Raw genomic sequence first — 27905 nt, forward strand, 5'->3', positions numbered from 1 at the left:
TGATTGACTCTGAATGTCATGCTTTGTATATTTTCCCATTTTCTTCAAAGAATATATGTTATTTTAGAGAAAGTAAAAATGGGTTCAGCATGAGGAGGTAAAATCTGCCCAGCCATTTATCAGGTTGGAATAACAGATTCTAGCTACAAAGTTAACAGGAAACAGTATTTTTTTTTTCCAGGTATACATAACAGCTAGAAAGTGTTGTAATGATAACCTCCTTTAAATGGCTGCTGCTTTCTTATGCACTGAGAAACTTTGCTCTCTAAAATCTTAGATTTCGCCATTTAAAATTACTTTGGTAAGAGTGACACATCCTATTCTTGCCTGGAGGGTTTCGGCCACTTTGACACAGAGAAGCACCCTCATTTATAAATCGGGTATAGAGCTATAGTTAAAGGGTTTTCTGGGCTAACCATTCCATGTTTATTATAACTTTATTGTTTTCAGGAGAGTGAGACCCTGAATCTATGTGAAATGACGATTTACACAGCTCTGCTTTGAACCTGTCAACATGCTGCTTCATTTATAATTTCATCTACACTGCATACTTCCCCAGAATCCCATAGAAGCTATCTTTCCCTTGGTTTGAGGAGACACCCATGTTTCTTCATGCTTACTGCAATGAGTCAATAAACCTGATTGTGTTGGACTTCAGTGACCTTGGTGGCCTTAAATTGACTAGGCCGAGGTACTTTTATGATCAGAAAAAAGTAAGGCTACTTTAAAAATTCTTATATATATTTTACAAGCACGCACATACATCATCTCCTTAAATACTGCATATCTAAAGGGTCAACCAACAGTGGCGTTAAGGTACAAAAATAATAGTTAATATTTATTAAACTCTCACTGTGGCTTGGGCACTATTCCAAATATTTTAAAGGTGTTACCTCATTTAATCTTCATGGCAATCCTGTGAGGAAAAATACTGTTACTCTTCTTTTTACAAAAACAATACTACTCTTCTTTTCTCCTGAGTTTTGGAAAGCTTAAATAATTTTTTTAAGGTGACACAGTAAGTGTTGGAAGCAGGATTTGAACACAGGGCACCTGGTGTCAGAGCTAACATGCTTAACTACTCTGCTTTATTTACCTTGGAAACAGCTTTAGTGTAGCCCTCTGAAATCACCATGTCTTTATTTCTTTTCAAATGTTGTAACCAAAGTCCTTCTAAATGAAAATATTATCCCTAGACTAGCACAAAGTAACCTGTAACAACCTTGAAAACATTATTTTTAAGTTTTAAATTTTTAAAAAACATGTTTATGTATATGGTATTCTAATTTATGTCATTGTGAATTTTATTTTATTGTGTGTGTGGTGGGGGGAAGGGCAGAGGGAGAGAGAAAATCTTAAGCAGACTCTGCACTGAGCATAGACCCGGACATGGTGCTTGATCTTATGACCCTGAGATCATGGCCTGAGCCAAAATCAAGAGCTGGGACGTCTAACTGACTGAGCCCCCCAGGCACCCCTTTAATTGCTACATTTAGTATAAAACCTATTTTAAACCATCCACCATATGTAGACACCTGAGACTAGGATTTATTCAGCTTTTGACTCTTCCTAAGACATTCCAGCATATGCACATCCAAGATAGGTCTAAAATAGTAATTAAAAAAAAATGTGCAAGGTGTGTGTAATGAAATGAGGAGACTAATATTTGTGTGTGTGTGTGTATAAATAACTTAGAAGTCAATTCTAATAGAATTCCAAAGTTGTCCTGAACAATTGACAGTAAAAGGCAATAAATGTATGTATTTCGAAGGGGATTATTTTGAAGACCAATTTTGTAGCATTTCAGGTGAGTTTGAGATGGTGGGAAGACTTCAAAAATACAAACGTGCTCTGAGTCTTTATTAATGTAGCTGAGTGTTCAAAGCCAAAGAGAGGTGAGGTGGTAACTCAGGTAAGAGGTGGCTGGTCTTCATGTGACCTTTTTCTTTTCCCTGGGATAAGAGATACTGGGGGCGAGATCTCACCGTAACTGGAAAAGAGCCAAATTCTTGTTAATATTAGAGTTTACATTGGAAAAACACATATTACACTTGTGCAGTTGTGATCAAGAGGATGTTCACAAATATCAGTCCTTCAGATTCTTGAACCAAACTCTGCACCAGGAAGGTCATGCACTCCTCTGGTGAAGAAAGCTGAGTGAGTGCTGACTCTCCCCAGGGAGCTGGCTTCTGGAGGACTAGGAGGCCTGTGCCATCAAGGATAGCTGCCAGCATTTGGATGTACAGCTGACCACTGAAAAACATAGGGTTGGGATGTTAATCCCTCATGCAGTCAGAAGTCCACATAGAACTTAGAACTTCCCTAACACTCTACTACTAATAGCCTACTATTGACTGGCAGCCTTACCAATAGCATATACGTTTTATCAACACGTTTATATCAACACGTTTTATATGTGATATGTGTCATGTACTATATTCTCATAATTAGCTAAAGAAAATGTTAAGAAAATCATAAGGAAAAGAAAATATTTATATTACTGTACTGTATCAAAAAAAATCTGCATATAAGTAGGCCCACATAATTCAAACCTATGTTGTTCAAGGGTCAACTGTATGTTGTGAGCTTTTATTGAGAATGAAAGTCACTCATTTCCTGCATTGTCTTTTGGTATCAAGTGAAGGTGAATTTTACAAATTCAATAATCATCTTCAAATGCCTGTTATGTGCAAAGCACTGTGAGAAGGGTTTGGTGTACATAAAGATGAGTTGGTTGTGGGTCCTTGGATTTATTCCCCTGCTGTGAAGGTATTAGTAGTCTAGCATAGGAGACCAATGTGGGTATAAATTGCTAAATTGGAAGTAAGATATTAAGATCAGAAGTGGAGGGCAAATTGCTAAAGAAATGGGTAGGAGCAAATACTTTGTTCTGTAGAAGAGAAGGATCTGAGAACCCTGAGAGAAGAATGCTCTGAACTGATATTTAGGAACAGATAGGATTTCAGCAGATAAGGGAGAGAGGTTGTATGCAAGATGGAGAGAAACAGAGCAAAGGCTGGGGGTCAGGAAAGAGCTGAGTATGTGCTGGGGTATTGCACGCAGTCTGGTTTGGCAGGAAAATGGTATCCAGGAGGGATATAGAGGGCAGTGAGCCTGCAAAGATTATCTGTCATTGGCCATGCTTGTATACTTGGAAAGGCCCAAGACAAGATAAATATTAACCCGTATTGAATTTTAGAGTAGCAGGAAAGTGGTCAAGAGCATGAACTTTAGAATCAGCAGCTGCAGGTTATCATTTTGGCTCTAGTACTTAAAAGCAATGAGACCTGGTATAGATTTCTTTTTTTTTTTTTTTTTAAGATTTTATTTATTTATTTGACAGAGAGAGATCACAAGCAGGTAGAGAGGCAGGCAGAGAGAGAGGAGGAAGCAGGCTCCCGGCTGAGCAGAGAGCCCGATGCGGGGCTCGATCCCAGGACCCTGGGATCATGACCTGAGCCGAAGGCAGCGGCTTAACCCACTGAGCCACCCAGGTGCCCCGACCTGGTATAGATTTCTTAGTCCACCTGAACAACTTCTTCCTCTGTGGTGTGGGGATAATTGCAATACTTATTCTGAGGATTAAATGAGAGAGAGTAATCTAGACAGATACCCGGTATTGAATGAGAGGACTCTGTGTTAATATTAGCTGATATTTCATAATAATTTTATGCATTCATTTAAGAAATTTAACTCTTCACTCAAATAGCGTGCATTTCTTCAGTACCATTGATGACTCATTTGTTCCAGAGGATGAATCACCAAGAATATAAAAAGAACAGAATGTTCAGAATATTATTTGTACCTGTTTAGTTTTACAGGTGTTGTATATTAATGTAACTTCTTGCCTTAGTTTAGACTGGTATAGCAAAGATATCATAGTCTGGTTGGCTTAAACAACAGACATTTATTTCTCACACTTCTAGAGGCTGAGAAGTCCAAGATCAAGGGGTTGAATATTGAGCATCCTTCTCACTGTGACATCACCAAATGGGAAGGGCTTTCTGGGGTCTATTTTTTTTTTTTTAAGATTTTATTTATTTGAGAGAGAGAGCACAAACCAGGGTGAGAGACAGAGGGAGAAGCTGACTGATTTCCCACTGAGAGGGAGCCCAATGGGAGGCTTGATCCTAGGACCCTGAGATCGTGACGTGAGCTGAAGGCAGACACTTAACTGACTGAGCCACCCAGGTGCCCCTCTAGGGTCTGTTTTATAAGGGCACTCTTCTCATTTGTGAGGGCACCACCCACAAGGGCTAATCACCTTCCAAAGATCCCAGGTCCAAATACCATCACATTGGGAATTAAGCTTCAATGTATGAATTTTGGGGGGAACAAAACATTCAGTCTATAATATTTGCTAGTATTTACTGAGTGCCTGTCATGTGTTCAGTGTCAAGCTAGGATCTGTAGGAGAATATAACACACAATCCCTGTCTTCAAGAGGCTAATGATTTAGTTGGGGAGGAACAAAAAATAGCATATTTTTGTTATAGACAAAGCCACAGTTTTATCTTCTGCTCAGATGTGTTATTTCTTAGACAAGTGTTAGTCTTGAGAGGACCGGATATACCATTTCTTAAGAGCACAACACTCCTTATGGGAATGGGAATTTATATTGCTTTAAAACAGCAATATAAAATAGTAGATAACTAGGAACTACTTTTTTTAGAGTTTATTTTTGCGCACGTGAGAGCCCTGTGTTTTATTTGATTAGTACAAAATACAGTCTAAAACTTATCTCTGAAAACAGCATTTTCTAAATATTCGATCTTTTCTTTTTCTCTCTTTTTAAATATCAGGTATCAAATTGTAGTAGAAATAATCCAAGCAACTACAATTAGCAGCTTTCCCCAGCTGAAGAGGCACAAGGGTAAGAACCAGTTTGTTTTCTTCAGTTATATATTCTAAAAGTTCTCAGTCTACCCTGGTCTTTGCTTTTGTCAGAATGTTGGCAAGTATGAGCATTCTTCTGGCTTATATTTAGGTACTTTCAATTTATTAAAATAATAGTATATCAGCAGCATTAGAGAAAGTAAATATAACTTCATGCTAACAAAAACCCCTGTTTGTATTTCTGTGTTTCTTTGAACTTTATTCATCTGTCATCATAATTTTTCAAAGATTGAAATCACTGGGTATAGAGTGCTTCTGTTTTTAAAGTAAGCATAATTTTACAGTTTTTTCTCATTAAAATTTAATCTTAATATTCATGAATATTTTTAACTTGAAACATAATGATAGTTATTTAAATGACTCCAGTAAGTTGATGTTTCATAATTTCCTTAATCTTTTCCTTTAGTTAAGATTTGTATTGTAAATAGCTTCTCTCCTCCTTCTACATTTAAAAAAAAAAAAAAAAAGTTCTTTATTTTTCCTATTTGTTTCTCTTCAGGTGAGATTTTCACCCCAGCATGATAGGAATAATTAAGGTATAAAGCTGGCTCTCAAATCCCTTAAAGTTAGCCTGGGGCTAACGTATCCACTGTCATATATGAAGTTGAAGGTCATGACATTATTTAGAGTGCAGATCTTGATTCGTGTCTGAGAGGTGGCAAACAGCCCTGACCTTGTACGCTGGCCTTTCCATGAAAATCTGCAGGCCCACTCAAGTCCCATCAGGGAGCAGAATGTTAAAAGGACAAGTTGGGCCAGAGCCTTAAAATGGGGTCCCAGGTTTCTGAGTGGCACAGAGGCAACAGGAAGCTTGGCCTGAGGTCTATTACCTGTGTCTGAGTCACTGACCAAGGTAAAAAGAGATGAAGGTATAGACTAGAAAGAAGCACTAATTCTTAATCTCTGCCCAGTAAGGAAGATTGTACAAATTTGTTCATTCAAAAAAGGTTTACTGAACACCAGTGAGGCGATGATGATCTAATAATGGACAAAACAAAATCTCTGCATTCATCAAGCCCTAAATTGAGATTGGGAGGCAATCAGACAATGAGCACATCAAATAAACAGTGTTTTAGACAGTGAAACGTGCCCTGGAGAAAAACAAAGCTGTGAGATGGTATGTATGGAAGGGAATCCTGGCCCAGCTGAAGGGGGAGGAAGGTTAGTATTCAGATAGGGTTGTCGGGGAAGACCTCACCTATGTGCTGACCTGGGTGCAAAGACCTGGGGACCTGAGGGTATCTGTGGAAGGACAGGTGCAAAACTCTGAGGCAGAAGCATGCAGGGCTTGCTTGAGTTGCTTGTGTGGCTGAAAAGGGGTGAAATGGGGGAGATCAGAGTTAGCACAGGATCCCATTCCGAAGGGCCTTACTGGTACTGCTGGGACTTTGGCTTTTAGTCATCATGAGGAAGGAAGTTTATGGCAGTTTACTAGGGCTGCCATAACAAAGTAGCATAGACCAAGTGTCTTAGGCAACAGAGCTTTATTTTCTCACAGTTCTGGAGCCTGGAAGTCCATGAAGGTGTCCCTGGGGTCTGCAGTGTTGGTTCTTCCTGAGGACTGTGAGGGAAGGGTCTGTTTGTGCCTTACTTCTTGGCTTCTAGTTGACCTTCTCTCTCTGTCTTCACTTTGTCTTCCCTCTGCCCTGGTCTTTGTCTGAATTTCCTGTTTGTTTTTTTTTTTAATGAATCTTATTTTTTTTTAAAGATTTTATTTATTATTTGACAGACAGAGATCACAAGTAGGCAGAGAGGCAGACAGAGAGAGAGAAAGGAAGAAGCAGGCTCCCTGCTGAGCAGAGAGCCCAATGAGGGGCTCGATTCCAGGACCCTGGGATCATGACCTGAGCTGAAGGCAGAGGCTTTAACCTACTGAGCCACCCAGGCGTCCCTGAATTTCCTGTTCTTGAAAGGACACTAGCCTTTCTGGATGAGGGTCCATGCTAATGGCCCCATTTTCACTTAATCACCACTGTAAAGATACTGTCTCCAAATATGGTCATTCTGAAGCCCTGGGGGTTAGGACTTCGTGAATTTGAGTGTGGGAGGGGGCCCATACAATGTTGTCAGACATTGTCAGTGACACTGCTTACTTTCATGCTTCTATTTGCCATTTGAGCTGCTCTCAACTGTCTTGGGTATTCTGGCTTCCTTCTATCAAGCATTGGGAAAAAGGCAGACAGGCTGAGTTCATTTGGGGCCTTTGAGCTGTTTTGCCTTGGGACAGAAAACAGAGGAGACCTGTTTACTTCTCTGAGGTCACTGTTTAAGAGTGATTATCATCATGTGCACAGAGTGTAATACTCAAACGGATTTTAGTCTTCTTGCTTTTTGCAAAGATAAACTGTCAACATTAGTCTTTTATTACTTAGTGTTTAACATGAACATTTAACATGAGAATGTATGCACATTTTAGGTATATAAGGACAAATTCATTGCTAGGAATGTATTCTTTTTTTCTTTTTTTAAAGATTTTATTTATTTATTTGACACAGAGAGAGATCACAAGTAGGGAGAGAGGCAGGCAGAGGGGGGGGGTAGCAGGCTCCCTGCTGAGCAGAGTACCCGATGTGGGGCTCAATCCCAGGACCCTGGGATCATGACCTAAACTGAAGGCAGAGGCTTTAACTCACTGAGCCACCCAGGCATCCCTAAGAATGTATTCTTAATTTGATGTATTCTGGTTGAATTTTGATTATAACTTAAGTATTCAGTTTATTATATGTATTAGTTTCCTAGGACTGCCATAGCAAAGTACCACAAACTGGGTGGCTTAAGAAAGAAAAATGCATTCTGTCACGGTTCTAGAGGCTTGAAGTCCCAAGCCAAGGTGTTAGCGGGGCCATGTTCTCTCTGAATGCTCTAGGGAAGACTCTCTTTCACACTGTTCTCTTAGCTCTTGGTGTTGTCAGCAGTCCTTGGTCTTGAACACATGTCACTCCAGTCCCTGCCTCTATCATTATTACATGGCATTTTCCTTGAGTTGTTGTCTCTTTTTTCTTATACAGATACCAGTCATACTGGATTAAGACCCACCTTAATTAAAATGAGCTCATCTAAACTTAGTACATCTGCAAAGATCATATTTCCAAATAAGGTCACATTCACGGGTACCAGGGTTTAGGACTTCAACATATCTTTTGGGGGGATATAGTTCAACCAACAGTGATATAACTGATATGTTCGAGATAACACTGTAGTGACGTTTTTGTGAAAATGCTACAAACATTTGTTTTCAGTAAGCTCTCTGACCACATTAAGATGTGCTTCATTACTCTTCTTTTGGGTTAATTCTGGTACTGTAGTTAACTTTTCTAAATTAGTCTCTTGGGACACCTGGGTGGCTCAGTCGGTTGCCATCTGACTCTTAATTTCAGCTCAGGTCATGATCTCAGGGTCCTGAGATCAAGCCTCGCATTGGCCTCCATGCTGAGCAGGGAGTCTGCTTGAGATTCTCTCTCTCCCTCTGCCCCATCCTTACTTTCTCTCTCTCTAAGATAAATAAATAAATCTTGAAAAAAAAATTAGTCTCTTTTAAAGTCTATAGTAGGGTTCGAAGTAAGAAATAAAATAGCAGCAAAATGTAGGATAGTTGAAACCATTAGGTGATTTCAGCCACAGTGTGTCTTCATGTCCAGAACACAAAGAATTTCCGTGGAATCCGCACTCTGACAAAATGTGTGGGTCTGTATAAGAATGAAGGGAAGCATAGTGGGGGGAAAAGGGGGTAAATTGGATTGCATTAGAAATTAAAAACATTAAGCAGGGTCGGGCCTGGTTAGTACTTGGATGGGAGAAATTAAAAACATGTGCTGTATCACAAGAAAGTAAAAAGACAACCTACAGAATGAAAGAATATTTGCAAATCCTATATCTGATTGTATCCAGAATATATAAGGAGCTTCTACAATTCCATAATCAGAAGACAGTGTAATTGAAAAATGGGCCGAGGATTTGCATAGACATATACAAATGGCTAATAAGCACATGAAAATATGCCCTGCTTCATTCTATACTAGGGAAATGCAAATTAGAACTAATAGGAGATAACCAGTTTACACTCGGTAGAATGGCTAAAATAAAAAAAAAAAAAAACTGGTATTATGTGTTGGTAAGGATGTGAGGAAATTGGAACTTGTATACGTTGGTGGAAGAGATGGAAAACAGTCTGGCAGTTCTCCAAAATGTTAAACAGAATTACCATGAGACCTAGAGTTTCCATTCCTAAGTATATACCTAAGAGAAATGAAAACATACACCCACAGAAAAACCTGTGCTTGAATGTTCGTAGTGGTGTTATTCATAATAGACAAAAAGTAGAAACAACCCAATAGCCATGAACAAAATGTAGTATATCCATACAATGGAATATCATTCAGCAGTAAAAGGAGTTGATTCATAAAATACATAAGTGAGTATTACACATACTACAGCCTGAATAAACCTGAAAACATTTTGATAAGTGAAAGAAACCAGTTATAAAAGGCCACATACTGTATAATTCCCTTCATATGAAATTCCCAGAATAGGCAGATCTATACTGACAGAAAGTAGATTATTGGTTACTTGGGGCCCTCAGCATAGATATTGGCATGGGAAGTGAGTATGAGGGCTGGTGGGTACAAGGTTTCTTTTGGGAGTGATGCAAATATTCTTTTACATTCAGATTGTGGTGATGGTTGTATGACCCTGAATATACTAAAAACTACTGAACTGTGTGTGGTAAATGGGTGAATTTTATTTTTATTTATTTTCTTAATAAAGATTTTATTTTATTTATTTGACACACAGAGAGAGAGAGATCACAAGTAGGCAGAGAGGGAGGCAGAGAGAGAGGGGGAAGCCGACTCCCCGCTGAGCAGAGAGCCCTATGTGGTACTCGATCCCAGGACCCTGACATCATGACCTGAGCTGAAGGTAGAGGCTTAATGCACTGAGCCACCCAGATGTCCCAAATGGGTAAATTTTAGAGTGTGTGAGTTATATCTCAGTAAAACTGTCTAAAAAAGGAATGAGAAGGTAGAGACTAAAAATTCAGCTCGTGGCAAAACTAATTTAAGTGAGTGGCTGCCATATTGGACTATAGGACCTAATCAGGAATTTCTAGGAGTTTTTAGCACTTTCAATAACTAAATGAAGTAGCATGTTCAAATATCTAGGCTCGTCTCTGGCAGGCAAATGCTTAGTAGAGTCGAACTTGAATAATAAGTAAAGTTATTTTATAAAAGCTTTTTGGTGAAATGTATTTCTGTTTTTAAGTTTATTCTAAATTCTAATTGGTCCTTCTGGTTTATCTGATTTGGCTTTGAGCCAGAGAATTTCTTTCTCACAGAGTCTAGGACTCTGCTTCTTGTGTATGTAAAACTAGCTTGAAACAACTTTATAGGCTTAGAGTGTGGGCAGAGTGGTCTCCATTCAAAGGGGACTTCACATTGGGCTCAGAGGACACGTGCTGGAGAACTGAGTAGGGAGAACCAGCTCTTGTATTGCTTCACAAAGCAAACTCTCACATTTCATGTACCTGCAGGTAACATATAATAGTGGGGAATTGAGTGTGACCAAAACAAAGATTTTTATAATTATCTTTCCAGGTTAGTCTGTGTATCACTAGAATGGTTTGATAGAATATTTACATTGTATTTTTATTGACTAGTTCTATTTAAATAGGGTGTTCAATATTTTTATGTTATTTGAGTTACTAGATCTTCTAAATCTTATAACAATTCATTTTTGATAAGTAATTAAAATTTTTCTCCCTAATTGTATTCAGGTTATGGTTAATGATTCAGATCTATTTATGTTCCTATTTCTATAATAAAACATTTCAGTGTAGTGCCATTGCACATTATAGCTCTAACAAGGTAGAGAAACCATGTAATGCACAATCACATATAAATGGAAATAGAAAAATGAAAGTTCATTGTGTATGAAGTAGATTTCATTTCTTTTGAGGGACAGAGTACAAGTGGAGGAAGGGGCAGAGGGAGAGAGAATTTCAGGCAAACTCCGTCCTGGGCATGGAGCTTGAACTGGGACTCAATTCCACAACCCCACGATCCCTAGATCATAATGTGAGCTGAAACCAAGAGCCAGATGCTCAACTGAGTGAGCCATCCAGGAGCCCCTATTTATGAAATCTTTTGAAGTATTTTTGGAGTATTCTCACTGTCAGGGTGATGCAATGTCTGGGAATGAGGTATTCTAGTCTGGGACCTGGATAATGGTAGTGTGAGGACAGGATTGACAGGAAGACTATGAAGGAAAATGGCCTACTTGCTGACTGATTGGATGTAAAGAAGAATCAGAGCATGGGAAATTATCCTGCTGGTACAGCCTGCTGACTTTACCCATGAGGAAATGGCTATCTGGAGAAGTTAGAGACCCTAACTTCTAGTCTGCAGCTGTTCTATAATATTCCATTGCTTCAGACTGGTGAAGTGGTTTAGGGTAGACAAGAAACCTTGTTCAAGTGAGCTTCTCTTGCAAGCTTCCTCATGAAACCTGGATACATCCTAGGACTCAGTTTTTTCAGTCTTCAGATTGAGGCTCTGCATGGTCATACAGGGTTTCTCAGTGAACACATCAGAAGAGTTAAGGAATGTATATGGGGGACTGGTTTTGGACGTTCTGGATGTGCAGGACTGGAGGAGAGGGAAGTGCCTGTTTGATTTATTTTGCTCAACATCAGTCAGAGAAAGACAAATACCATATGATTTCACTCATATGTGGAATTTAAGAAACAGAACAGGTGAACATAGTGGAAGGGGAAAGAAAAATAAATAAGACAAAATCAGAGAGGGAGACACAGCATAGGAGACTTAACTGTAAGAAACAAATTGAGTTGCTGGAGTGGAGGTGGGTGGGGGATTGGGTAGCTGGGTGACGGGTACTAAGGAGGGCACGGGATGGAATGAGCACAGGATGTTACCTGCAACTCAACTCTACCTCTGAAACTAAAAGTATACTATATGTTAATTAACTTATTTTAAATAAATAAATAGTACCCATTTGGCATTTCGAAACTGGGATTCACACTGTGGAGAAAAGATGCAACCCTGCAGAGAAATATTTGCATGTTCCAGTGTAGAGATAACAGTCTTCTATTCATGCTGTCTCCCAGTCACTTATCTTTGCAGAACTGATGCTGTGTTCTCCATTATCAGAGGAGAGCACTGTATACCAGTCTGAAGTGACTTCCCCTAATTCATAATATCATCTGCTGTCTCACTGTATAAGTTCATTAATGTGGCTTCCCTTTTTAAATAATTGGGTTGTTATATTTAAGTGCACATACTTTCTTGTAAAAGAGGAAGATCAAATTTAGTATTCCCCACTGTCCTTACTTTTTCTTTTAACTGAATATTCAATAACATATCAAGTCTCACAGTATGTGAGATCTAGAGTTTTAATGTATGGCTGGCTCATAAAAGGTACTTTAAAAACTGGTTCTAGGTAGCTCCTGTATCGTTCCTCAAATTGATCTTTTCAAACAAATTTGTCTGTTTATTTTCCTCCCCGTTAAAGTCATTAAGGAAAGTTAAATTTTTAGCATTATAGTCTCCCCAAAACCCAATTATTGAGTTGCTTTTAGTGATCTTTGAATTTTAGGGATAGTGTGCTTTAGTGAGAATAGGCAAAGAATCAGGGAAAAACGTCAGGCACAGAATCAGGCAAAGAATCGGCAGAGTTGGGGAAAAACCTCAGTCATAAAGTTAACTGCTTGCTACAAGATGCACCTACCTGGACTGGTTTCCTTCAACCTAGAAAATCAGGCTGTGCTCATTTCTGTCTTCGAGTGACCATGTAGTAATGTTAGGTTGTGTGTGCTTTTGTAAGCACTTTCATTGCCAGTGCTGTTTCTCCTTAGTTTCGCGTTCTTTCTGTGAGTGGGAAGCTGAAGTTTTAAAAAAAGAACGAACAGATGGAAGATCCTACGAATATTTAGATTCAACCTAGGGTTGAGAAATTTATTTATGAATGTAGTGATATGTGTGTACTATAAATATAGTTTTGTAGTTACATATAAAGATGTTTCTAGCAAATCTTTTTTTAAAAAGATTTATTTATTTATTTTAGAGGGAGAGAGTGAGCATGAGCAGGAGGGACAAAGGGAGAGGGAGAGACAGTCTGAAGCAGACTATGCTGAAGGCGGAGCCTGATGTGGGGCTCCATCTCATGATGCTGAGATCGTGGGAAATCAAGAGTTGGATGCTCAACTGACTGTACCTCCCAGGTGCCCCCCCCCTTTAAAAGATTTATTTACTCAGAGAAAAAGAGAGCATGCACATGCACTGAGTGTGGGGAGGGGCAGAGGGAGACAGAATCCTGAAGCAGACTCCTAGCTGAGTGCAGAGCCTGGAGCAGGACCTTGAGCTGAAATTAAGAGTCGGCTGCTTAAGGACTGAGCCACCAAGGCACCCCAACTCTTTTTCAGTCAAAATCAATGACAACTAAGAAATGGGATGAATAGTGAAAATACTTTGAACATATTAGGAAAAAATATTTGTATAACACTGGGAGAAATTACCTGACTGCATGTCCTCTGAGACCTTAAGGAACCAGCCAGATAACTCAGGATGACAAAGGACAGCCTGGGGGCTATTTTACTTTGTATACTTATGAAGTGTCAAAACAAGGCTTTTTAAAGTCTTCAACAAACTCCAACAAATCCACATAAAACTCTGCGTGTGTTTTAGATTCACTGTAGATTAGTATATCACAGATTAGGAACAGATTATCCTCTTTAACAAGGTAGAAGTTTTAATTTTATTTTTGATGGCTTTTTTGGGAGGAGATTTTTATCTTTTCAAGGAATAAGGCATCAAATTATTTTTTATATGTTTACAGAGCTTCAGGGGTTTAATGATATGATATGATATGATATGATATGATACTGATATGATTCTAGGGAAAATAAGTCCTAGAAAGAAAAATCATATTATCAAACTCATTTCCTTGTGTTATAGGTAAGAAAATTTTATTAGCTATAGTTAGGGGGAAAAGATCTTAGAGTAAACTTAAAAACACTAAATAATTTGAAACAATTAGTCTCAGAAGATTTAGTTTGTTCACAATATTTTCTTGCCTTTGACCTTATTTTATCATTCATCCTTGACCAAATGTATTAACTGAGACCTGAGTTTTCCCAATTAATGACCTTAACTGCTTGTTGGTCATGGAATTTATTAGGAAGTTTAGCCAAGTCCAGCTGGCTAACTTCAGTGAACTTTTTTCAATCTTCATTTTGTTTGACTATTTGGTGCATTTGACATTGTTTACTATACTGGCTAACACTTTGTCTCATTCTTACTTGTTTTTCTGCTTGCTTATTCTTCTATGTTGGCCTTTAAATGTTGGAGTTCCTCAGTATTTGTTTCTCACGCTCTCATTATTTTATACCTGTATGGTCCAATATAAGAGCTATTAAATTAATTAAAGGTAAATACAAATTTAACTCAGTTCCTTAACATACCAGCCACATTTCAATTGTTCGGTAACCATATGTGGCTACCATATTGGATAGCACAGAATGAACATTTCCATCACCACAGGAAATTCTGTTGAGTAGCACTGCCTCTACCCTTTATCTGGCTAGTCTTCTCTTTCCCTTATCTATATGCCGATAAGTCTCCAAATTTCTAACTACAGAACCTCCATTCTCTACTTTTCTACTTATTCAGTGTTTTTGTTTGGATATCAGAAAGGGACCTCCAAATGAAAATGTCCAAATCAAAGTACCACATAACTGGTCCCCCTCTTAGTTTCTTGTTTCAGTGAATGGGAATACTGTCTGTCCATATACCATAAAGTAGGAGTAATTTCTTTCAACATGTACTATGTCTAGTCCATTACTGTCATACAGATTGTCCTCCTAAATATATCTCAACTCTGTTCTCTTTTACACAACCATCTTCCAGTGCCACTCTTTCTTGAACAGTGGTAATAGCTTCTTAATTGGTCTCCTTCTATCTACTCCTGCCCCTATTTAATATATTTTTTCATATTGAAGTCACAATGATTAAAAAAATATGCAGATGTCATCATGTTACCTTCATGCTTCCAACCATTCATTGTCTTCCCATTGTTCTTAGACATGCAGCCTACAAGATTCCTGCTTGCTCTGGCCCCTGTTTCTGTCTTCAGCCTCATCTCTTGCCATTCCATTCCCTCTCATTGTACTCTAGCCACACTAATGTTTCTTTTTCCTCAACTCACCCTGATTCAGCCTTCTCATATTCCTTGCCCTTTTCTCTGATTCTTCTAAGAATGCTTACCCTCTTCTCAGTCTCACTCTGTGTAGGTGATTCCTATTTATCTTTATATTTTATCTCAAATGCGACATCTCTGATCACAGCCCCACTTTTCCTGATTCTGGGCAGATAAGAAAGCTCTTGAATTTTTAGGAACCCTCATATCAGTAGAGAATAATATACTCTGGAGGAAGTCATAATCACCAGAAGTAGGTCTTTAGTCATTCAGTAAATATTTTTTTGAGTGCCATTATGTGTTAGGCACAGCTGTGTAATGAAAAAAAAACTGTCTCTGACCTTAAGGAGATCATAATCTGACAAGGAGACAGGGAGACACACATACAGAATTATAATACAATTTGATAAATGTAGTGAGACTTACCTGTTCAGAATTTAGTGATGGAACAGAAGTGTCGAGCAGGCAGCTCTACCTGGAACAGAGGTCAGGAAAGAGTTTTTCTTAAGAGTAGCAGCATTGAGATGGAAAGATGGAGTCACCCTTGTTTTCTTCTGGGTTTATCAGGTGGAAATGGGTAAATGGTACCACATGTCTACAGACAAAGAAGAGAGGTGTGGAATGGGCTCCTGTGTATAAGCTTTGTCAGGTGAGACACTGTGCTGGTGCTTGGCATGTAATGAAGAAGTAAGGCTTGATAGGAAGACAGGGGCTGATGCTAAAGAAACTTGTAAGCTATCCTAAGAAGTTTGGGCTAAATCCGGTAGAACAGTGGTTTTCAAACTACAGTGTATATCAGGATCACGTGGAGGGCTTGTTATAATGCAGATGCCCAGACCCTACCCCACAGTTTCTGATTCTGGAGATCTGGAGTGGGCCCAGGAGTTTGCAGTAATGCTGCTGCTACTTATCCAGGAACCACACTTTGAGAGCCACTGCTGTAGATTATGAAGAGCCATTAATGTATTAATGTTTATATTTTAGTACCCAACTCTTTAGCTTTTTATTTACAATTAGAACAGCCAGAGTAGTTGAGTAATAGTCTGTTGAAATAAGTGAACTGCTATGGTCTGAATGTTCATGTTTCCCCAATTTTTTAAAAAAAGATTTTATTTATTCATTTGACAGAGAGAAAGAAAGTATAAGCAGAGGTAATGGCCGGCAGAGGTAGAGAAAGCAGGGAGCCTAATGTGGGACTTTTTCTCAGGACCCTAAGATCATGACTTGAGCCAAAGGCAGACACTTAACCTGGCCACCCAGGTACCCCAAGAATGGAGTTTTTAAATGACCCATGGTGGCCAGGTTTTCTGCCCCTGCCTTCTGTGTCATGCCAGTCCCTGGAAGGTCACAGACCTGACTGGCTTTATTGACCACACAGCCTTGCACCTCTTGGCAAAGGCTGGCCATGGATCTTGTGTCTCCCAAAATTCTTACACTGAAATCCTAACTCCCCCAAACATGATGGTATTAGGCGGTAACGCCTTTGGGAGGTATGTAACTCATGAGTGTGGAGCCCTAGTCCCACTAGTGTGGGACTCGTGCGGTACTTTTATCCAGAGGCTCCATGGAGATCCCTAGCTGCTTCTACCATGTAAACACATGGCATCTGCATCCTGGAAAGGGCCTTTCACTAGAACCTGCTCATGCTGGGACCCTGATCTTGGATTTCCAGTCTCCAGGACTGTGAGAAACAAATTTTTGTTGTTTATAGCCACCCAGTCTGTGTTAGAGGAGCCTGAACGAACTAAGACACTGGCCAACTATAGGAATTCTAAGTAGTACCGGGACACAGAGATTGTCCCTGCAGTTTGGTGGATATAAGTCTAGGATTACAGTTCCCTTTTTAAAGCCTTCTTTTCTGTTCTTCTGTTCTGAATCCTGAAATGTTATGAAGAATAGTTAAGGTGATTCACGAGTAACATGTATCCAGCTGATGACAACAAAGGACATGATGATGTTGATTTGAGTCTGCTAGAAACTGCAAAGTATAAATAGTATACACTGAGGAGTAATATACTCATAGTATAGGTGGGGAGGCTTTGGTCAAGTTGTGCAACTTTAGAGTTTAAATAGTTTTGGAATTGAATATATCAAGTAGAACTATAGAAGAACTTCAGAAAATATTACATATGTGTATGGATAAGAACCATAATGCTATCCATTATCCAATATTAGGAATTATTTTAATAAAGATAATATGTACCTTCTTTGTCTGATCTTGCGTTTAAAGATGCATTGAAAGAAGGGAGCTAATCTGTAGACTTTAGTGGACTTCTCACTCTCCTTCCTTGTGTTTTTGATGTGATCTGATTTTCTAGCATTGCAGTAATTTGATAAAAACAGATTTATCATGAAAAACAGATTTATGAATGACCTAAACTTAGAAGACACCTCAGCCCATGGCTACCGGGGCCCCTGCCAGGGTTTCTCCCTGCCCAGCCCTCATACCCTGAGTACTGCAACCTCTGCTATCCCTTCTCCAGCATCCCATCTGGCTCCCTGGACCCCCTCCGTCCTCTGCCTGGAGGGACTAAGGGCTCAGGGCACTTCCGTTACTCTCTATATAGTCCCAAAACATTATAGCCAGTCCTCTTACCACCTCTGTACCTCAAGAAAACTTTAATCATCACATATGATGGCACCCACATTTAAACAAATGAAGTTTAGGTCCAGAGATGGTAAATAATATGCCTGGTATAATTAGAACTAGTTAGTCACATATAGATTTGGAACTTGAACCCAGGTCTCCTGATTTTTAGTCCTGGTCTCTTCCCACCACACTGCTCACTCTCATGGGTAGATGTTATGAAAGTCTTGTTCAAAACTTAACAAATTATTGGGCTGGATCTCTGTTCTAAGTGTATGTCTTGTGCCTGTTCAACTCATGATTCCAGTTTGGGAGCAGGACTCTCTTAGTCTTGTGTGGATTTAGTTGATATGGCATTATTACTTTAAAAATGTATTGTAAGCATGTTGGAGGGCTTTAAACCAAAGGAAATGCTCGAAGTTTCAGTACTTGAGACATTTAAAGGAAGAAGAAAAGGTGTACTATAAGCCTCCCTGACCAGGCGTGGCTAGGTCACACTACCAGCCCTCTGTAGTCTTTTCCACTATAACATGAGTACTTCTACCACCAGCTCCTGCTGTGAACTCTGCTTATTCCTCAAGTATGCTTTCTGCTAAAGTGGAGTGACACTTCAGACTGAAATTCAGGTGTTTGATGTGGTAAGAAAATTCCATTTGTTCTTTTTGAAAAAGAACATACTGGCCTCAAGTTGAAAAGTAAGATAAATATATATATTTTAGTTCCTGGGAAACTTCTGAGGTGATTTTCAGATAATTTTGAAGAAATTGCTGATGATTAGTAACTGCTGAGAATTGCTAGTTTCATGTTAAGAAGTCGAACACCATTTCTCATGGTGGAACTTGACTCTTCCCTAGGTAAATGCATACCTGTTCCTTGAATCCTCCTCTCAAGAGGGTTTATTAAAACTCCTATTTACATGTACCAGAAAGATTCAAATGATTGTTAGTTTGTCACTATGGACACGAGTTGAGGAATGGAGGCCCAATATTTTCTGGTGAGGAACTTTAATTCCTTACCTCAAGGGTCTGGGGGTCAAAAGCAGGCCTGCTGGGGAGGAGAGCCACATGTTGAGGGCTCAGGGGAAGGGGGCAAGTGTGCAGACTTGTCTTAACCATCACAAAGTTTGTACCGCTGTATTAGTACTTCTTTGTGGGGTGGGGGTGCAGGGCACAGTACCCCCAACCCCCACCCCTCAGGGTGCCAGGGACATTTGAGTGTCCAGAGACCTTATTGGTTGTCCCATCTGGGGGAAGGAATGCTGCTGGCACCTAGTGGTAGAGACCAGGAACGCTGCTCAGCATCCCACAATGCACAGGATGGCCCCCAGGAAATTTATCCGGCCCAGAATGTCAGCAGTGCTGATGATGAGAACCCCTGCCCTGTTACCCATCAACACCCCAGTCAGCCTGCTGAGAGTGCTCCTGGCAGGAGATGTCTTGGAATTCGGTAGCGTGCTATGAGGAAAGAAAAAATACCTTGCTCCTGACATTTTCTAGGACCTGAAAAAGAAAGTGGGGCCATGTTAATTCACTTGTACTCATGCTATTTCTGGAGTCCTTAGTTTACACTGTAAATGACTTCACTCTCCTTTGCTTCATTAGAACCTGTACCTAACAGTTCTCCCTGGTGTTTGTATTTTACTGCTAGACACTTCACTTGCTTGAGGAAGAACTCTGTCATGCACAGAAGGTTTAAAGCAGAAAGCAGTGGCAGATATTGTCCATAGGTCTCCTGTAATGTCTTCATAGCCAAAAGCATTCACCCAATGTGTAATCTGAATTTCTTTTCTCAGCAGAGGAACCCAATGAACCCATTTCCTTTTGTTCTGGCCTCAGTAGAATCTGGTCTATCTGGAAGGAAGAACAGTAAATATTTATAATTAATTGCTTTAGAATATTCGATCACTTGTGTGTTCATCTTGGCACCAGTTTCAAGAACCACTGCCATTCACTGTTTCACCTGCTGCTGTTCATCTTCTTGGCCTTCTTTTTAAAGCTAGGTCAAACAGTTGAGTGATTCACCAGTTTGTAACAATGCAGTGTTCCCTCATGCTCTCCAGAGAGCCAGCCATGTGAATCTGGCTTGAGCGGGGCCACAGTGTTTTGTCACATACCCACTGGCCTTTACTTTCCATGGCCTGAATATTTCCTGACTGAATGGGTTTTCAGGTCACAGAACACATTCATGAGCATCGCTGGATTTACAAGGGTTTTGGCACGACACACACAAGGGCTACATGAGTTCCACGTTAGTCACTTAGCACCGAACGTGGCATTAGTCTTCCGAGGCAGAAATAAACAGAATTGCCTAAGCAACAAGCTGCTGTCGAATTTGTTAGCAACAAGCTTTGTGATCAGACAATGGCATTGTGTTCACGTGAGCAGGCGACATTCAAGTAGAACACGAGAATATTCTTCTCAGCCCTGCAGCTGGGTTTTAGATGAAGGTTTATTCTCTTTATTACTTTTTTTTTTTTTTTTTTGGAATTTGCTTCTAGTTTTTGTGCTTTTAGAAAGGCTTTTATGCTTTCTTAAGAGAAGAGTTTGGTTGTTGATAAATGTGTGTCGATTCCTTTCTATGTGTGGCTCTTTATTAGCCCATCTTAACCCCAAATTAAAACTCCGCTCTAGATTTATTTTATAAAAGGCAATTATTTTGTTCCCAAACTTTAGAATATTTTAATATGTCTAACATTTGGATTTTAAATATCTATGTTATAAAAATGAAAAATTTTTTCTGAAAAATTAGCTGTTCCAATCCATGTTATTTCGTTTGGTTACCCACAGAAAACATCCTAGTTTGTGATAGACTAATTCGGAGGCAGACTTACATTCACCTTTATTTTCCCACTAAGGGAACTCTGGAAATACTATTTTTTTCTTCTTTAGATTGTCATAATTATTATTATTAACCTTGCGTTAATTAATTCTTTGGTCAGGACCTATTAGTTAAGTATAGGACAAGTTAAAAAATTATTATTAAAGTCGAAAGCATTTCCTTGGTGCTCATACAGAAAAGTCATCCTATAATATCTGTCAGACCCTCTGGAACAAGGAAATCTGTTGATCTGAAGTCAGCCTATTACCCTTTGTGCTAAGTGCTGAAAAAATATGCTTCTGAAAGATAAAATGTTTTGTGGTACTCATCTAAGCTTTTTCAGTGAATTTGTTCAGCCTGCTCGGGTATTGTTTTAGGGTTTGCACAAATTGACTAAGTGGGACACGAGAGAGGTAATGATCATTCTAGGGATTGGAGGACTCCAGAAGAGTTCTAGAAAACATTACAAAGTGTTCTATAAAACATTTTCAGGGGCACCAAGAAGCAGAATCCAGCTTCCTTTATTACGGGTACTTCCAATCTGAGCCGACCACATTATGACTCCCTTTCAGAAGGTGTGATCTGTCTGCCTAGGTATATTTATATTTATCTAGTGGTCACCTAGCCCCCGAACATTGCCTGAAACAATCTCACTGTTTCTGTAGTGAGCTTGCTCTTCTCCTTTCCATAAAGGATTTCCCACTTCCCCACTTTCTGCAGGCCTCTGACACTTGCCCTTTTTACTTATCTCACTGTAAGCAGATAACCTCACTCACTACTTCAGGGGAATGGAGACCATATGAGGAGAATGGCCCCAGCTTCCAACCACCAGCCTTCAAACTTGGTTTGTAGGTGTGCCCATCTCTTCTGCCTTCTGTGTTACTGTGGTGGAGGAGGTGGCCTTTTCCCAGAGCCCTCTATTTACCTGTCTTCTGGATGCCACTCCCCATCATCACTTGGCTTTCTCTCTGAGTTGATTCCTTCTCATCAGCAATAAAACCAGCTCATCTCTCTCCCACTAAAAAAAAAAAAAAGAAAAAGAAAAAGAAGCCTTCCCTCAATCCCAGTCCTGCTTCTACGTTGTATATGCCAAGCCAGTCCATTATCCACAGGGAGATGACTAAATACTTAGTCATTTTTGAAAATCAATATTGTATAAACTTTTTGCTTTTACTTGAAATTATATAATGCTCACATAAGGAAACATATCACTGTAAATGCTTTTTTTTTTTTTAAAGATTTTATTTATTTATTTGACAGACAGAGATCACAAGTAGGCAGAGAGGCAGGCTGAAAGAGAGAGAGGAAGAAGCAGGCTCCCTGCTGAGCAGAGAGCCTGATGTGGGACTCGATTCCAGGACCCTGGGATCATGACCTGAGCTGAAGGCAGCGGCTTAACCCACTGAGCCACCCAGGCGCCCCTGTAAATGCTTTTGAACTAAATCTTAAAAACTTCTTGCTAAGATCGATAACTCCTAAGTAGAACCGTCAGAATTCTGATTCTAGATGTTAAAGAAAATGCTCCACCGTATTTAACATGGTGATTGCTAGTGATTGACAATAACAGGTTTGGTGGAGAGAAGGGGCAGAAACAATGTTGTCAGAGTAAAGTGAAGAATGGGAGATGAGGATACTCTGTTTCTCTCCTTTAGAGCCCAAGTTCTAGAGAAGGCCAATACCTGAAACATAGTAAGCACTTAGAATAATTAGAAATATTAGCTCTATGCTTGTTGACCTCTCAGGAATGCTTGACACAGCTCATTCACCCATTCAACAAATATTCAATGAATTCCCACTGTGTTGCCAGGCACTGCTGTAGGTGCTGGAGACACAATAGTGTGTAAATAAACAAAATGCTGACCTTGATGAGGACCTACTTACAGGATAAATAAGTCGAATATAAGTGTGGTGATAGGTTCTATGGACAAAGTAAAGCAGAGAGGGAGAAAGGCAGGGTTGTAGGCTGGGGTTGCTATTAGAAATAGGGTGCCTGGGAGGGCTCCCCCGAGATCTGAACTGAGGATCTGAAGGAGGTGAGGAAATGAGCCTTGCAGATCCCGGGGGCAGGGGGTGCCGTGAGGGGGTGAAAGGGCCTTGCTGAGGGAAGGCATGAAAAAGCCCTGAGCAGAGAGCCACCCAGTGTGTTTTGGAAGCTGGTCACCAAAGGCCATGTATTATGTGAAATGTCCAGAATAGGCAAATTTCTAGAGAAAACCCCATAAAAATTCCCAGGGCTGAGAGGTTTGGTGACTGCTAATGGGTACCTGGCTTCTTCCGAGGGTGATGAAAATCTTCAAAAAAAAGTGATTGCGGTGATGGCAGCACGGTCTGTAAATATACTAAAAGCAGCTAAACTGTACACTTTAAATAAGGAGAATCATATAGTCTGTGAAGTGTATCTCAATAAAGCTTTTATTTAAAAAAGGCAAGAGCCTGTAAGGAAACTGGTGTAATTACTATGGAGAGCTGGGGAGGATGAGGCTGGAGTGTGTAGGGCCTCTGTGCCCTCTTTTAAAGCCTTTCCCTGCGGGTGAAATGGTGTGGGGCAGGGTTTTGAGCAGGGGAATGATGTGACTGGGTTGATACGTTACATAGGTTAGCCTCGGCTGCCATGCTAACTGAAGGGGAGGCAAAGCCGAAGGTATGGTGACCATTAGGAGGCTGTGCAGCACCACACCGGAGATTCTGTTTTCCCTGTGTTGCTGAAATTTCTTCTTTGGATTCTCTGTAAACCATATACTCACGTTCATCTTCTATCTCTCCTTTACCTTCTCCTTTGCTGGCTTTTCTTCTTCTTTCTCACTATTAAATGTAGGGTTGACTTAGATTCTGTCCTGGGACCATTTTGTCTTCTCTGGGTTGTCTCACCTCCTCCTGTGACTTGAGTTGTCATCAACTGCTGAATACTTGTCCACTCAGGGAGCCAAATGCCCTCAAACTCTGTTCGCTTGTTCTTTTGTTGTGCTACAAAAACCACCCCAAAAGGCAGTGTCTTAAACAATATAATTTCTTCTGTACACAAGTTGGCAGTTTGAGCAGGTTTGGCAGGGATGACTCTTCTCTGCTTGACTGCAGCTGGATGCCTCCCCTTCTAGATGATATATGAACATGGTGCCAAGTTGGTGCTGAATGTGAGCCGAGGCTCCAGCCAGGGCTATGGTCTGGGGGGCCTCTCTATGTGGATCTCTCCATTGACTGCTTAGGCCTCCACAAGCACAGAGGCCTCCTGGCTGGAGGCTTAGGGCTTAGGGCTCTAAGCGCATGACGATCTAACTTTAGAAGTCATGGCATTGCTTCCTCTGTAATCACAAACCCACCCTGTGTTCAAGAAAATGGAACATATACCCTATTTCTCAGAGGGAGGTTGTCAAAATAACACTGACTGAAAAGAGCAGGTGGGATGAGAGATCTCGTGAGCACCTTTGGCAAATATCATCTGCCACATGGTCTGTGGTTGGATTTAAGATCTTTCATAATCGTGCTTTTTCTATAATGTTCCCTGGTTCATAAGTGGCCCCACCACCTCCATGGTTGCTCATGGCAGAAACTTGGGAGTGTCTTTGATACCTTTGTTTTCTTTACAGTCCTCAGCTGCCTGTCCTCTCCTGTCTGGTCAGTCATAGAGTCCTGTTCTCTTAAAAAATCATTCTCAGATCCTTCCAGTCCCCTCTCCTGCCATTGCCGTGACCCTGGTTTAGGCACCTGCTTCCTCGGTTACTGCAGTGGTCTTCAGCTGGTTTGCCTTCTTACGGTCTTTTGCCTTCCAATTTTTTTTTTTTTAATCCTTCCTGTATAATCTTTAAAAATACAAATCCAGGGCGCCTGGGTGGCTCAGTTGGTTAAGCCTCTGCCTTCGGCTCAGGTCATGATCTCAGGGTCTTGGGATCAAGTCCCGCATAGGGCTCTCTGCTCAGCAGGGAGCCTGCTTCCCTCTATCTCTCTCTCTCTGCCTGCCTCTCCATCTACTTGTGATCTCTCTTTGTCAAATAAATAAATAAAATCTTAAAAAAAAATACAAATCCATTTATGACATACTCCTGCTTAAAAACCCATTAGACGCTGCTCAGTGCTATTGAGCTAAAGACCGAAGTTGTTTCTATGGACTAAACAGACGAAACGGCTTTGTGTCTTCTGGCCCCTGCCTCCTCCACATTTACTTTGGATCCCTAGCTCCCCCTTGCATCTGCTGCACTGGCTCTTCCACGCCCTCCCAGGCTCTCTCCTTCCTGCCTCAAGGCTTTCACTTTCACACCTGCTGCTCTCCCTGGGCGCCACATTCCACTGCTTCATTTCATTTGAGTGTAATTTGCTCAGGGAAACCTGGGTCAGGAGCACTGGTCAAGCAGCTCAAGGATACCTGCACATTTTCTCTGTAACCCATATGCGCTCGTAATTGCTGTTGCTATCTTTGGGTATCTGCCTTGCTAGGCTATAAGTTCCATGAGATCTAACAGTTCGTCTTGGGTCCCAAATGCCTAGCCAGTGCCTGACACACAGTGAGCACTCCATGCTTAGGAATGTCTCTGCATACATGATACATGCATATATTTAAATACACATATGCACATGTACATTGATTGTGAGTGTAAGTGTATAGATGAGGTGTTTTTTTTTTTAAATGTTTCATGCCTGAGTAGGATTTTTCAGTGGTATATTTAGAAATTAATGATACTTCTATTTGAGAGTATATATGTCTATATGTGTGTTTAGCATGAATTCTCTTCTTTAGTACCCACTGTTCAAAATATACCACATCAGACACCAGTCTCGTTCAGAGTTGTTACGTTCCCCTTTTTATACCTTGTCCTCTGACTGGGTCCTGTCCATCCATCCCATTCAAGGTAAAGAAACTGCTGCAATGAAAGCTGATCTCCTAAGGGCCAGGAATATGAAAAGGTACATTAACCAACTGACTGTGGCAAAGAAGCAGTGTGAGAAGAGAATCCGAATCCTGGGAGGCCCTGCCTATGACCAGCAAGACGAGGGGGCCTTGGATGAGGGAGAAGGGCCTCAAAGCCAGAAGGTAGAGCTTTGTGGTTTCTGTTTTGACCATTTCATGTTCGTTATAAACACTCATGTAATCTCCTATCTGGTCTTTTAACTTTCTGGTATTTAACATAGGACATACATTCCAAAACAGAGACTCACACGTTTGCTCACAAAGATCTGTATTACTTGGTGTCCTTGACTTCTGTGAATGGTAACAGGTAGGATAGGTAGGCATGGGGTATGTGTGTGTGTGTGTGTGTGTGTGTGTGTGTGTACATGCACACGTGTGTTTTCCTAACCCACAAACCCTGAAGCACGCACTTACATTTATAAGGGCCCAATCGAATTATCCACTACCAGTTGGATAGAACTAACCACCTATGGACTAGAAGGCATCTTGTAAATAATTTTACTTAGCTCTCACCACAATTCAGTGAAATTTGAATTTCTTGATATTTCCATTCTACAAGTGAAGAAACAGAGTTGGTTTAAGTGAATTACCTAGGGCCAGGTGGGAAGAGTCAGAATTAGATAAAAACCCAGATCTAGTTGCTTCACAGTCTGAGTGCTTTCTCACTAAGCCATACTATGTCAGCGATTGTTTCAACAACAAAACTTTGGACTGTCTGATACTGGGTCTTCAAATCATGGAGCTTAGGAAAGTGTCCTAACCCTACCTCAGTACTGTTCTTACTCTCAAGGACCCAAGCTTGTCTTCCAAGACCCAGAGGATGCTAGGGTTGAAGGAAACAGCAGCAGCACTCCCTGAGGAGCTTGTTTGTACCACTTGGGAACAAGACTTCAAGGCAATCTCCAAACCTCTCTTTTATAACATGGCACTTAGTCACAAAGAGGCTACCATCACTATAATTTGACTGGTACAGCCTCTGACCTCACCTGTTTGGGTTTTTAGTCTCTTGATCTTTTCTTACTCAGTTCTTGGTTTGACTTCAGATGCCTATCTGTGACTTTTACCTTCCTTCTCATTCCAGAGATGAACTTTGACCTTTTTCTTGTTCGTGGCCCAGTCACCATTAGATCCTCTTCAGGATAGTTTATGCTTGACCTTGGACCAACTAACACAAGCCAGAGTTTTTCTTCTGCAACATCTTGGACAAGTGGCACAAATGCAGCCCCGAGTAGCTCTTATTTTATGGAAGGGTCTCCCCTTACCGCTGGAGATATGTTTGTTTTGCTCTTAGTAAATACACATTTCTACAATTTTGGCTTTGTGGTCCAAAGTGAAAATCTTGCCTTTTGGTGAATGTTGGAGAGAGAGTGGAATTGGCAGGTTGAATATTGTCCTTCTTTCCCTTTCTCCTCAGCCTCGGGACTCTTAGATTCCTAGTCACGTTTGTCACAGAAAAAGTTCTCTTCTTGTGTCCCGTATATTCATTCATTCATTCATTCAACAGACATTTATTGAGGGTCCACATTCTCTCAGTTATAGTGCAAGGTACTAGAATACAAAAGGTATAAGATGGAGTCCCTGAGGGTTTCTGGGGGGTTGTGGGGTAGGGCTGGGGGTGGCTAGGGTGATGGACTTTGGGGAGGGTATGTGCTATGGTGAGTGCTATAAATTGTGTAAGACTGATGATTAACAGACCTATACCCCTGAAGCAATAATACAATATATATTAATAAAATAAAAAAAGAAGTCCTATACAGTTATGAAATAGAAAGGTAAGTGATCCAATGGAGATTAGAGATTTATATACCTAGAAGGCCCATCTAATAGTTTGCCACCTAGTCAAAAGATGATGTGGTTTTAGATCTTACAGTAGAAGAAAACCTTGAGAAATGTAAAAGAAGATCATTTTAGGAGAACTGAATGTGATGTTAGTACATGTTATCCAGCAGTATTTACTAGAAGTAGACTTAATCTGGTTTTATCTCCATTTTGACTTGTTTCTCCAGATATTTAGGAAAAGAGCAACCTATTACTGTTGCAACAGTTTAATCTCAGTAAATTTATTTCCTTAGGCTTCAGGCTGAAAGCCTTAGATAATGTTGCAGAATTCTCATGTTCATGCTGCAGTGTTTTCTTCCCAATGTTCACTTTTTTCCCCACATAGGAATGAAATTATATGGTATTTGTCTTTCTCTGACTTATTTCATTTAGTGTAATACTCTGTAGCATTATCCGTGTCCTTACAAATGGCAAGATTTCACTCTTTTTTATGGCTGGATAATATTCCATTACACACTCGTGTGCTTGCGTACACTTCTTTACCCATTCATTAGTCAGTGGCCACTTGGAGGGGGCTTCCATATCTTGGCTATTGTCAGTAATGCTGCTATAAACATCAGAGTGCATGTATCTCTCTGAATTCGTGTTCTTGTATTCTTAGGGTAAATACCCAGTAGTGCAATTGTTGGATTCTAAGCTAATTCTATTTTTAACTTTTTG

The 27905-nt window shown here is 40.3% G+C and overlaps 1 protein-coding gene across 1 annotated transcript in view; it reads left to right on the top strand.

Moving 5' to 3' along the window:
• The window catches only part of SNX25 (sorting nexin 25), a 123064-nt gene that overhangs the window by 58363 nt on the left and 36796 nt on the right, over positions 1–27905 (top strand). Inside the window, exons 6-7 of the mRNA XM_013058986.2 lie at positions 4803–4873; positions 25348–25529. Of these exons, the coding sequence (XP_012914440.2) occupies positions 4803–4873; positions 25348–25529 (253 nt within the window). The remainder of the gene's footprint in view (positions 1–4802; positions 4874–25347; positions 25530–27905) is intronic.

Source organism: Mustela putorius, unplaced genomic scaffold (assembly GCF_011764305.1).
Source record: "Mustela putorius furo isolate JIRA1106 unplaced genomic scaffold, ASM1176430v1.1 tig00003932_pilon_pilon_pilon:0A:0A, whole genome shotgun sequence".
NCBI classification, from domain to species: domain Eukaryota; kingdom Metazoa; phylum Chordata; class Mammalia; order Carnivora; family Mustelidae; genus Mustela; species Mustela putorius.